Source organism: Zalophus californianus, chromosome 9 (assembly GCF_009762305.2).
Source record: "Zalophus californianus isolate mZalCal1 chromosome 9, mZalCal1.pri.v2, whole genome shotgun sequence".
In the NCBI taxonomy this organism is placed as follows: domain Eukaryota; kingdom Metazoa; phylum Chordata; class Mammalia; order Carnivora; family Otariidae; genus Zalophus; species Zalophus californianus.
The window spans coordinates 114,780,198-114,793,883 of record NC_045603.1 but is presented as its reverse complement, the minus strand read 5'-3'; the positions used below and the strand labels follow the sequence as shown (position 1 = coordinate 114,793,883).

The following is a 13,686-nucleotide window of genomic DNA, read 5'->3' as shown; positions in this document are numbered from 1 at the left end:
CACTGAGTAGTATAGAGTTCAGGAAGTAAGTTAAAATTATAAGTGGAGTGGTCGGGGGTGGGAGGGATGGGGTGGCTGGGTGATAGACATTGGGGAGGGTATGTGCTACGGTGAGCGCTGTGAATTGTGCCAGACTGTTGAATCACAGATCTGTACTTCTGAAACAAATAATGCAACATATTTTAAGAAAAAAGAAAAAGAAGAAGATAGCAGGAGAGGAAGAATGAAGGGGAGTAAGTCAGAAGGGGAGCCGAACCAGGAGAGATGATGGACTCTGAAAAACAAACTGAGGGTTCTAGAGGGGAGGAGGGTAAGGGGATGGGTTAGCCTGGTGATGGGTATTAAAGAGGGCACATTCTGCATGGAGCACTGGGTGTTATGAACAAACAATGAATCATGGAACACTACACCAAAACAAATGATGTAATATATGGTGATTAACATAATAATAAAAAAACTCTAATTAGAAAAGAAAAAAAAATTATAAGTGGAAAAAGTACTGTTAGCTAGTGGAATTGGTAAAAGTTTTTTGAAGTACTGAGGATGTATTCTTATTCTGGGCCTCATGCTCCCCATTTGCTGCCCCTTTCAGTGGCATGAAGAACAATTTCAATATAACTTGTATAAGAGACCACTTTCATTGGCCTGCCATCTGCCTAAAATATCAAATATTTTTAGAACATAACATACAGCAACTATAATAATGCTAATTGCAGACAGAATTTGGTGTGTGCCACTTACCCTTCTTTTTTTTTTTTTTTTAAGATTTTGTTTATTTATTTGAGAGAGAATGAGAGATAGAGGGCACGAGAGGGAAGAGGGTCAGAGGGAGAAGCAGCCTCCCTGCTGAGTAGGGAGCCCGATGTGGGACTCGATCCCGGGACTCCAGGATCATGACCTGAGCCGAAGGCAGTCGCTTAACCAACTGAGCCACCCAGGCGCCCTGCCACATAGCCTTCTAAATAGTTTATGTACAGGGGCTCCTGGGTGGCTCAGTTGTTAAGTGTCTGCCTTTGGCTCAGGTCATGATCCCAGGGTCCCGGGATCAAGTAAGTCCTGCATCGGGCTCTCTGCTCTGCGGGAAGCCTGCTTTTCCCTCTCCCACTCTCCCTGCTAGTGTTCCCTCTCTCGCTGTCTCTCTCTCTCTCTCTCTCTCTGTCAAATAAATAGAATCTTTAAAAAATAAAAGTAGAAAAAAGTAGTTCATGTATATTTCCTAAATTCATCTTCCCCACATCCCAGTGTGGTAGATACTTTTATTATCTTCATTTTACAGAGAAGAAACTGAGACACAGAAATTTTAAGTAATTTGTTCCAGGTCACACAGCTAATACCCAGTGAGTTGGGATTCAGACCCCAGGCATTGTGGTTCCTACGAAGATAATGCCTCTCATACTATTCCATGAAATATCTAGTTGTCACTGAAAGCAACATGTTAACTTTTATAATCCCTGGAATAGCCATGGTCATTCACATATGGGAATATTTAAAATTATAATTGATGTGGTGCTTAGAATACAAAAATGGAAATGTTTACCATAAGGTAATTTCCTATCTTTCCCCCTTTGACCAATATATAAATTTGTAGGTTTAGGTGATAAAATATAATTTAAAAACATTAAAAATGTTACATTTTAGTAACTGGAGAAGTCAGCAAACTTTTTTGTAAGGGGATTGTAAATATTTTATTTTAAGATTTTATTTATTTGAGAGAGAGAAGGGACAGTGGGGGAAGGGCAGAGGAAGAGAGAGAGAGAGAGAGAGAAGCGGACTCCCTGTAAATATTTTAGGCTTCGTAGGCCATAGGTCTCTGTTGTAGCAGTTCAACTCTGCTGTAGCCATAAATGAGTATGGAGAGGAGATTGTGGCTGTACCCAATAAAATTTTATTTACAAAGACAGCTGATGATGGTTTTATACTAGATTGCCAGTAGTTAAAATTATTTCTTTTTTTTCTTTCTTAGTTGCAAGAAGCACAAGATCGACATGCAGAGGCTGTAAGATGTATTGAAACGTTGAAAGATCACGTGCAAAAGTACAATTTAAAGCAGCACAGAAAATAACTTGAGTATTTCTAAAGCAGATAAGCAGTGTAGTATGAGAAAGATACCAGTTACGGTAATAAGTACATCATTGTGAAGCTGGATAAAAGTTTCAGCTTTGCGCTATTTTGAAATGCATAAATTTTGCATATTATCTTTAAGTTTTGCACATTAACTACAAAACACAACCAGAAAAATGGCACAATTGCCAAATCTACTTTTTAAATTTTTAAGAATTTATGTAAGACCTTCAGATGTTTTAGAAATTATACGGTACTTTTAAAATTTGTGTGTGAGAGTAATTTTAAAAATATTCATTTTAGGCTTGAAGTTGAAAATGACAAGTTAAAAGTTACAGTCAAAAAACAAGCGGGCAAAATTGAAGAACTTCAGGAAAACCTGTTAAGTACAAGTTCGGTAAGTCAGTCTCTTAATTTCTGTCCTACTGAAAAGGACTTTTTATTTCTCTATAGTAGTATATAAGACTGTTTTGTATAATACGAAAATTCTCACTGATAAAAATGTTTATTATATTCATATTGCTCCTTGCTACTGGTAGTATCATTCATCTTTATAGATGAAGTTGACTGAATTCATAAAGTAATAATTTTTATAGTAAGACTGTAATAAAAATGATTGTGGTAGTCTAAGATAAGCAATATTTTATACATACCACATTTTATTTATCTGTCAGTGGACAATTGAGTTTTTCCACCTTTTGGCTATTGTTTAGTAATGCTGCTGTGAATATTGGTATATAAACGTCTGAGTCCCTACTAATATTTTTCAGTATGTTTAAAAATTCCCAAACTTTGAGTAATAATTTGATGTTGAATTCTGACTTTCTCTTGTCATCTAAACCCTTCAGTGAGATTTGAGAATGGATTACTTTAATGACAATTTGTTGTGACTTATAATTATAAATTTGTAATCTGTTGTCTTCATCAAGAATGACTACTAGGTCATTATGCAAACATTTTTCTCAAAGGAATATATTTTTCTCTTTGTTGGATTTTGAAAAGGAAAAGAGATGCCAGTGAAAAAGTGGAAATGACTGCTCAATCAGGGCCTTACATAGTAACATAGTGTTCCTAGCATTCACTGCAAGTTCAGGAACTAATTTTTTTTCTCATTCATTTGAGTTAATCAGCCTCTCAGAGATTTAACAATCCAATCTCAGAAAAAATTAATGTGCAATCCAGGATTCCAACTTATTGATATGTAGTGAAAACTATAGAACTATTTACCAAGCAGCACCGGATTATCATGCCATTTATACCCTCCTTCATAGAGAGGCTACCAATGATTTAAGATGAGAAGACTGCATTGTGAGTCCTAATTTGGAACAATGACGTAGATGTACCTACCACTAGTTTCTTTTAGTCACAAAAGCTGCATACTTGCAAATTTCATTATACAGCTCTACCTATCAGGGGAACGAGCACATTCTGTTGACTGGTCCTTTTTGTGGCCAAAGAAACATCGAAAATTATTTTTTTTCTAGATCTCATATAAATTAGTCACATTGTATTACTGTACTTTTCATTGAGCAAGTAACGTGACAATATGTGAATGAGAATGCCAGGAGTTGTCCCCCTACGGTGTCATATAGAAATCTATTAAGGAAGGTATCAAATCTTGTAAAGTTTGTAAGAATATCCGTAGATATTCTGTAGATGCCAATGGAAATGAATTAGGGTTATGACATAAAATTATTAGCCACTTTAAGGTCTACCCTGTGAAACAAAAACTTAGCTTTCAACCAACTCAGTCCATAGTCCTCACATCTCTAGAAGGATTTTATCTCATGAATCCCTAGGCCAGAGACTACCTGGGTTAAGATATTGGATGGACATAGTTTTGAGGTGAAGAATCTGGCTTGGGAAGAAGAGATAGCTCTAGGCTGACTTAAGCTTCCAAACAATATTGTCAAGTATGTGTCTGAAAGAACTTCAGAAGAAGACTTCCATAAGATCAAATCTCTGTGGAATAGGAAATTATTCAAAAGAAAACAAAGGCAAACCATTGATAGTCTGACCCTTGTGAGAGACATTTGCATCAGAAAAGAAAAGCAAGACAGAGTATGGTGGTCAGCATCCTAAGGGTAAGGGTGCCCCCTGTGATTATAAAATAACAATACACTCAAAGTAATACCAAAAAGAGTCAACAGAAAAGGTACAAGATTAGCTGTCTAGGGGTACCTGGGTGGCTCAGTCAGTTAAGCGCCTGCTTTCGGCTCAGACCATGATCTCAGGGTCCTGAGATGGAGCCCTGCTCAGCTGGGAGTCCGCTTCTCCCTCTCCCCCTGCTCCTTCCCCTATTCAGGCACTCTCTACTTCAAAGAAAAAAATTTTAAAAACTTAAAAAAATTTAGCTGTCTATAAAGGTAATCCACATCAGGTAATGGTTTTTGAGTGTGTGGTTGAGAATATTGTCTGTGACGAACTAGAAGGAAGATCAGAAAGTAGGGATGACCTCAGTAAAGGGACCAAGGCTGGAAATGTAGATTAGAGAATCTGGTTTTGAAGCCTTGAGACTGAACCAGCTGTGAGAGGATTTGATACAAGGAATAGCAAGAGTCAGGAACTAACAGCGGCTGCTGTCATTTAGAAATAAAATGGGATTAGAAGAGCAGAGGGAGGGTATGGTCATTGTTTTCAGCTGTTGCTGAGAAGTACAGCAGGATAAAGACTTTAAAAAAAAGATCCTTGATGACCCTCAAAATTTTTTAGTGGAATTCCAGGATTGAAACTCAGATTTTAGTGTAAAAGAAGACAATAAGTGTTGGAAAGATGAATCTGTGGATGAGATGACACATTAAAGAATGTTCAAGTCCCGTGAAAGGGGAGGAGCAGGATGATAGAAAAAGCTTCCAGAGCTAAGCAAAAGTTTTTATGTAATATCGAGAAGACTTAAACTTTGTTTAAAGAGAAAGGTAGTTAATAGAAAAGAAGAAATTGAAACCTTGCAGAGATGCTTGAAATGCTTGCAGAGAATGAGGGTATCTCATTCTAAAGTCAGACGATCACCAAAACTGTAATGGGGCCTGCATAGGAATTTTTCGGAGATGATCTTAAAAAGGTATGATCTCACAAAACCCAGGGTATCTTAAGCTATGGATGAAAATATTTCTAGGGCATCTTTAGAAACTAAAATGTAAATATAACCACTTTTTAAAAATTTTCATTAACCCTTAGTATTAATATGGGTAAGAACCTCTGTATTTAACAAGTAAATTTTGGCCATTTAAATTCTAGTAAAAATAATGATGAAAATGTAAAATCAGTTGAAGCTGTTTTTAGGAAAGGTCCTTATATTTGAAATTTATATTTATTGGCATCAGGCTTATAAAACTGCATTATATAAAACTTAAAATTATAAATTTTAAACTACATTATATAAATTTAAAATTATAAATTTATAAAATTTATAAAATGTAGTTTATGAGCCTTTCTAAACACGTTATTCCTCATGAGTTCATGAGAAATAATATTTTATGATAGAAGAATGAGTATCTAGATTTTTAAATATAATTTTCTTTAAAAATTTTTTTCAAAGTCTGATGATAACAGGGACAGTGTTAAGATGAGGGAAGGTTTAAGAGACTTTCTACTATGAGGTGACTTACAGTTATTTTATGGAGGAAAGATCTGAAACAATCCTAGAAAAATAAAAGTATAAATGTGTGGCCAAGAGAACAATAGCAGAGATCTGTTTTAGTAACTACTAGTGGTTTTAATTTTCTTCTTGATTTTCTGAGTTATTTGAGGTTCCACATTCCAAGACTACTTCGAGTATAGATAACATTTTGTTGAAAATGAATTTATTTTAAAATTTGGGCACCTGGCTGGCTCTGTCAGTAGAGCATGTGGCTCTTGATCTTGGGGGTTGTGAGTTCAAGCCCCGTGTTGGGTGTAGAGACTTAAAAATAAAATCTTTAAAAAAAAAATTTGGTCATAGTTTTGCATTAGACTATTTTCACTCTACTTCCAAACGGTATTATTTTATTCAGGCAGGTTGATGATCTTACAGCAAAACTGGAAAGTGCATCTTCAAAATGTCTATACCTGGATGCAAAAAACCAGCTTCTTACCCAGGAGTTATCATCTATGAAGGAAATGCAGAAGAAATATGAAAAACTAGAGAAGAATAAAAAGAAGTTGAAACAACAAGTAGTACACCTCAGAAGTCATTTAGAACTCAGTATGGTAGAATACAGTAAAATAGAACAATATAAATGGGAGCTTGAAGAAAGAATAAGATTGGACATAACAATTAAAAGAAGCCAGTCTGTTTTTACAGGTTAATTTACTGATCTGTAGTATGCTTTAATCATTTCACTGCAAGTTACATTTTGGTTATATGCATTGTATAATTTTCCTCTACTTCCTTGATAGCCATTTGGTAAATTTGAAGGAACATTTGTTCCTTCTCTTTAAAAATTTCACTTTTCATCATTATTCTCACTAAATTGATTTTTCAGAATGATTCACAGTAGAGAATCATTTTATTTTTTAAGACCAGTTGGTATAAAACAAGACTATTGACAGGAAAAGAAAAAATGGTCTTTTAAAAATTTTAACCATGGGGTGCCTGGGTGGCTCAGTTGGTTGAGCAGCTCAGGCTCGTGAAATCAAGCCCAGCATGGAGCCTGCTGGGAAAAAAAAGATGGTACCATACTTGGATTATTTTTTTTAAAGATATTTATTTATTTATTTATTTATCTGGAAAGCACGGGTGAGAGGATGCACAGAGGGAGAGAGAGAATCCCAGGCAGACTCCATGCTGAGTACGACACAGGGCTTTAATCTCAGGACCCTGAGATCACGATTGAGCAGAAACCCAGAGTCCGGCGCTCAACCGACTAAGCCAGCCAGGCACCCCCTGTTTTTGGATTATTCTTAAGTTGTATTGTTCACTTTTTAAAGTTTTTAAAGGATTCTCTTATTCTCTGAATTATCAGATTGCATGAGTTCTAATATAAGAATGATTGAACTTTATCATTCAGATTTAATTCAGTTGACATTGATGAGAAATATTTTACACTTCAGCTTTTTTTTCACATTTACAATTGCTCTCTGAATCATTGACTCAAAACTAAAGGAAAGAAATATACTGTATATACCCAGTTTTAAAACTATGCTTTTAATTTGCTTTAGACACAAGTAGCATCTCAAGAAAGGTTAGGACAGTTAAGAGAAACTAATAATGCTTCAATAAGAAGTCAAATGGAACTCCGAATTAAAGAATTGGAATTTGAACTATCCAGAATGAAAAGTTCTCGAGATTTTTATAAAACAGAATTGGAAAAACACAAGCAACTCTACGTAGAAGAATTAAAAGTTCAAACGTCATTGACAAATGAACTGAGCAAGTAAGTTAAAACAGAATCATAGAAAATAGATTTAGCTTGTTAATTTGCCTCTAAAGCATAATTTTTATGGAGCCAAGTTCATGAGATGAGTAAGATAGTTTAATTTTGGAAAACGATGTTTGTAAAAGAACTTACCTTTGAAATGTTAGTCCAAGACAGTTTGCCTCTCTCCTCCTTTTTTCGGTTTTACATGATTTTATTTTTTTCCCCTTAATATTTTCAGTTAATCTGATCTCCTAGTCTTTAAGCTAATTGTTAGAAGCTTTATAATTTAGACAGCATGTTATTATAAAATTGTTTGTCAGAATTGCCCTGAATAGCAATGAGTTTCTTAATATTAGTGAGTTTATTTTTGGAAGAGTACATCTTTAACCCAAACTGCACATCCTGGCAGCTTGGTAAATTTACTTTTTTGATTGTGATTTTTGTTATTATTACCAAATAGAGGGTGCTTTGAAACAAACTGTTTTTTATATAGTTTTTCTACCTTACATAAAGGTATACATGTGAAATACAACAAGATTCACCTAGGGGTGAAAGGCAGCATAATTCCCAAAGTGGCTAAAAATAGCACCATGGTGGACATGAGGAGGGGCTGGGTGAAAGACAGAAAGGGTAGATTCCACCTCCAGTACCCTGGTAACTGTGTTATAACCTAATTGCCTCCGGAGCTGTTTTCTGTCTTTCTGATCACAACTCTGCCATCTAGCAGTTGTTGGTCTAAATTATTCCTCAGTGTCAAATGCTCAATTTCTCTGAGATAATGAGTGAAATGTACAAGAGTGGTGAAAGCCAATACTTGAAAATGTCTTTGAGGGATGGTTTATTTTTATTTTTATTTCAAAGATTGTATGTATTTATTTGACAGAGAGCAAGCGAGTGAGCTCAAGCAGGGGGAGCGGCAGGAAGAGGTTGAGGGAAAAGCAGGGGCTCGATTCCAGGACTCTGGGGTCATGACCTGAGCGGAAGGCAGATGGTTCACTGACCGAGCACCCAGCCCCCCGGGATGGTTTTATATTTTTGTATCTCTAAACTGGTTTACTAAATATAAGTATATGTAATGGCATGCTGCTTTACTAAATATAAGTATGTGTCGTGGCATCCTCAAGAACCTTGTAAGTACAGCCATTCCAGAAGGCAGCATGTATTACCTGTTAAGCATTGTGCATCACTAATAGCCGTTTCTCTCCCTCCTTAATTTGAATTACTTGTTAGTTAGGAATCTCTAGAAATATATGTACTTCTTTAGAACAATTTTAAACCTATCATTATATATTGTAGGTCTGCTCTGTCACATTTTCAGTGTTAAAACACCGTTTAATGGCACATTCTGTTTACTATTATGGAAACTTTCAAAAAATGCAAGTCATTTAGGAATGATGTGGGGAGAAATGAAATACTAAGCGCTGTGTTTTGTAATCTTAACAGGACTAATGAGAAGCTGGCAGAGAGCAGTACCAGACTTCTGGTGGAGAAACAGCAAAAACAGTCTTTGATTAATACTATTACTATGAGGCCTGTCCTAGACTTGCCTTCTGTTAGAAATATTAATAATAGTTCACTGCTCAATAGAAATGTTGCTCCAAGAGAAAACCTAGTGATTCTTACCCCACGCTCACGGCCTACAAATAATGGCATTGAGACTTTCTTGACCAAGGTTAGTTATGTTATCTTTTTTTCTTGGGTTTCAGATTTCTGATAGAATTTTTGTTTTTAATTTGGTGAAATTCTAAGACTACTTTCAGGGATCATTTCTATAGTTTGTTAATTTGGTGAAATTCTAAGACTGTACTTTCAGGGATCATTTCTATAGTTTGTTAATTTGGTGAAATTCTGAGTTGTTTAACTGACTAATGCACACTAAGTGAAAGTCATAATTATATGTGCCAATAAAGAAATGAGACAGAAATTTTATGATATTTTTTTAGTTCCTGGAGCTCTTACTTTCAAGAGATACCTATTATTAGCTTTATTTAATAAATATAACTAAACTGACATATTTTATTTTTTTTAAAGATTTATTTATTTAATTTTATTTTTTGAAGATTTTATTTATTTGACAGAGAGAGACACAGCGAGAGAGGGAACACAAACAGGGGCAGTGGGAGAGGGAGAAGCAGGCTTCCCTCCAAGCAGGGAGTCCGATGCGGGGCTCGCTCCCAGGACCCTGGTGTCATGACCTGAGCCAAAGGCAGATGCTCAACGACTGAGCCACCCAGGCGCCCCTAAAGATTTTATCATTTTAAAGATTTTATTTATTTATTTGAGAGCAAGAGAGAGAGCATGAGAGGGAGGAGGGTCAGAGGGAGAAGCAGACTCCCTGCCAAACAGGGAGTCCGATGCGGGACTCGATCCTGGGACTCCAGGATCATGACTTGAGCTGAAGGCAGTGGCTTAACCGACTGAGCCACCCAGGCGCCCCAGATTTTATTATTTTAGAGAGAGAGAGTGCACAAGAGGGAGAGAGAGCATGAGACTTTCAAGCAGACTCCCCACTGAGTGTGAACCCTATGTAGGGCCCAGTCTCATGACCTATTTTCTTACATGAGAGTACATTCTTAATTGCTTTCTTACTTATAGCATTTTTTTTTTACTTATAACACCTCTGTTTCACGTTTTACAAAATGTCTTGTTGAGCAGTTGTAGAGCATTTTCTAAGTAGTTAAATCAAGCAAATATTTGATTTTTTTTTTTTTTTCAGAGAGGGAGTACAGGCAGGGGGTGAGGAGCAGAGGGTAAGCAGGCTCCATGCTCAGTGCAGAGCCCCATGTAGAGCTCAGTCTCACAACCCTGAGATCATGACCTGAGCCAAAATCAAGATCAGACACTTAACTGACTGAGCCACCCAGACGCCCCACAATTTGAATTTTTTAAAAAAAGTTCACGTATATCTACCTTGTCATCACTTGAATGATTGATGACTAATATGGGAATGATAGGGAGTCTTTAAATAGCAGCTAGTTTCCATTGTGTATCATTGTTATTAAAATATCCATTTCAATGAATGCACATAGGTTTAATGGTTTTGATGGTATATTCATGGTCTTATTAACGTAGACAAAAGGAGCATAGGCTCAGGGTAAATGAGGCCTCAGTCTTGTTCTTTCATTCGGCATCGTTATTGTCTTGCTCTCTTCCCTTCTAATTTGAGGACTTTCTTTAGTGTTATGCTTGGATGCCTTTCAATTTTTGGTTTGTGATCACCATGAAGTTCGTATGTAACATCCTATGTATATAGCAGTTTATTTTAAGTTGATGGTTACTTAAGTTCAAACACATTTTAAAAACACTACATTTTTACACCCCACCTTGTTTTATTTATTTGATGGCTTAGTTTACATCTTTTTATTTTGTGTATCCCTTAACTAATTACTGTAGATATAATTGATATTACTACTTTTGTCTTAACCTTCGTACTGGCCTTATAAATGTGATTGATCTATTACCTTTACTGTATGTTTGCTTTTACCAATAAAACTTTCTTTCATAATTTTTTTACTTCTAGTTATGGCCTTTCCTTTTTTTTTTTTTTTTTAAGATTTTATTTATTTATTTGACAGAGAGAGCCAGAGAGAGAGCACAAGCAGGGTAAGTGGGAGAGAGAGAAGCAGGCTTCCTCCTGATCAGGGAGCCCGATGTGGGGCTCGATCCCAGGACCCTGGGATCATGACCTGAGCCGAAGGCGGACGCTTAATGACTGAGCCACCCAGGCACCCCTCCTTTTTTTTTTTTTAATTTTAATTTATTTATGAGAGAGAGAGAGAGCAGAGCAAGCGAGCGAGAACACCAGTGGGAGGGGAAGGCCCGAGGGAAAGGGAGAAGAAGCAAGCTCCCTGATCAGGGCGCCTGATGTGGGGCTCGATCCTAGGAGGTCCCTTAGCCTGTCCTCATTTTTAAAATTCTTTTTTTTCCTTTTGGCTTGGGGGATTTCTAGTACCCTGTCTTGCAGATCACGGATCTGTTCTGCAGCTTTTAATCTGCTGTCGATTCCCTCTGGTGTATTTTTCATTTCAGTTATTGTATTCTTTAGCTCTGATGGGTTCTTCTTTATATTTTCTCTTTGTTGAAGTTCTCACTGAATCCATCCATTCTTCTCCCAAGTTTGCTGAGCATCCTTATGTCCATTACTTTGAACTCTTTATCAGGTAGATTACTTATCTCGGTTTCATTTAGTTATTTTTCTGAAGTGTTGTATTGTTCTTTCATTTGGAACATACTCCTCTGTCTCCTCATTTTGTCTGACTTTGTATGTTTATTTCTGAAATTGTTCTTTTCCAGCTTTTTCCCTCTTCCAAGTATGTTGCTTTGAACAATGAATGTTAGTTATAAAGTCAAGGAAGGAGAAAACATTTTAAGTGTTGTCTGGTCATTTTTCTTGTTGGAACTGTGGTGGAGTAGGTGGCAGATGACATTGCTCTTCTCTTTCTGAGTTGAGAACACAGGAGTCAGGCAGATGGAGATAAGCTTAGTAACTTTATTACTAACACATACAAACAAATAGGAGGATATGGTTTAGGTATGTAGCTACAGCGAGCTTCCCAGTACTTTATCCCAAATTAGACGCTTCCACACACAGTTGTAATGGAAGGAACAAATGTTTGATGCCCATCCCACAAAGATGAGAGCAGACTTGAATTCATGTTACTGTGGCAGGCACATCTTTTCAAAGAAGAGATTTGGAACCACGTAGGCATTGCTTAGTGCCTTCTCCCAAATTCACCCTTTAGGTAAATCTCCCTTCCTGTCGTGAGGAAGGTAGAGAAAAGTCCTCGCATGGAAATGAAGGTTTACCTATAATTTCTGACTTGATTTAAATTATAATTAAAGTTAATCATGTCTTTTGTACATACCAACTAATGATGAGAGGTTGGTCAGAGCATGCTAGATGGTAAAGAGAAATCTGTTTTGTGTTTTAAATTTTGTTATAAATAACCCACAACATAGGTAACTCATTTGTTGATTGATTTTGACAAACCAAGTTTTATTTGAAGGAAATGGATAATTCTTTCAAGGAAGAATTTCCTCAGGTTCAGGTTCTTTGGTTCAACTAAAGATGTTCTCCTTCAAGCTCCTTGTCCTTTGGTTAAAAAATTTTGTGCTTGTAAATCCTGCGTATGTTGACTGTTACTAATAGGAGTTAAGATAACTTCTGTTCCTCTATTTTTGTTCATGACTTTAAAATTTATAATTTAGTTAGAAAGCTATTTTGTGCCTAATGCCTGAACATTATTATAGAGCCACATGACAAAGTTTTATGTATTCATATTCTCTGAGTTATAGTTGAAAATGCATGCGTTGTTCCTGAATATGAGGAAGTAACTGGCATAAAACTCTAGGCTCAGTAAGACCTACACCACATTCCCGGCTGGCAACTAGGTGGTTTTTTGACCTCAGGCAAACTACAATCTCTCTGGGGCCTTTTTGTCTCGTATGTAAGATTAGGGACTTTGACGAAGTTAGTGACTTTTATACCTTTGGAAAAAAAATTTTTTTGCATTAAACTGTATTATATAAAACAGAGGCAGGTAGAGCTGTTCAGCTAAAGGAGAGATGGGACTACACCTGTAGACTTCCTTTTCCCTCAATCCTGCTGTGTCCCCAGTGGAACCTTAGATTTCTGTGGGCATAGTTTGAAAACGAACAGTTATGAGAAAATCCTTGTAGTTAATAATTCTTCAAATTAAAATTTGCTGATACATTGTACATTGTTTTTCTGTGTATAATTTTCTTACCCTCCTGTATCTTTGATAAGTGGAAAAGTATAAATAAAATTGCAAATGTGTTCTATTTATTAATGGACTTAAAGCTATTTCTGCTATCTAAGCACAATTCTCACCTGGAAATAAACAAAGGTCACAGAAGTAAATATTTAGGAAACGAGCTTTGGGGAAAAGATAATAACATTACGTTGGTAGTTCCTTAAGTCACGTCATATGAAAAAGTGGTTTATATTTTACATAGTATTTATTAATGGTATTATAAAATTCCTTCAATAAAAGTTTCTCCCATCAAGTGGTATTGAGTCATTAATTTTACAAGGCCTGCCTAGTAATGTTGTCAGATTATTCGTTGTCTAAATCCTGAATATAATGTTACTGTCAAAAAGTGTTATGGTTCCTCAAAAAATTAAAAATAGAAATACGATACAATTCAGTAATTCCACTCCTGAGATTTACCCAAAGAAAATGAAAACACTAATTCGAAAAGTTGTATGCACCCCTGTGTTTTTTGAAACGTTACTTACAATAACGAGAGTATGGAAGCAACCTCA

The 13,686-nt window shown here is 36.1% G+C and overlaps 1 protein-coding gene across 1 annotated transcript in view; it reads left to right on the top strand.

Annotated features, from left to right (window-relative positions):
- Positions 1 to 13,686, top strand: part of LOC113936877 (ankyrin repeat domain-containing protein 26-like) — a 101,932-nt gene that overhangs the window by 79,271 nt on the left and 8,975 nt on the right. The window contains 6 exon segments of the mRNA XM_035721905.1: positions 1,964 to 2,034; positions 2,365 to 2,458; positions 6,058 to 6,311; positions 6,313 to 6,343; positions 7,201 to 7,415; positions 8,844 to 9,072. Coding sequence (XP_035577798.1) covers positions 1,964 to 2,034; positions 2,365 to 2,458; positions 6,058 to 6,311; positions 6,313 to 6,343; positions 7,201 to 7,415; positions 8,844 to 9,072 — 894 coding nt within the window.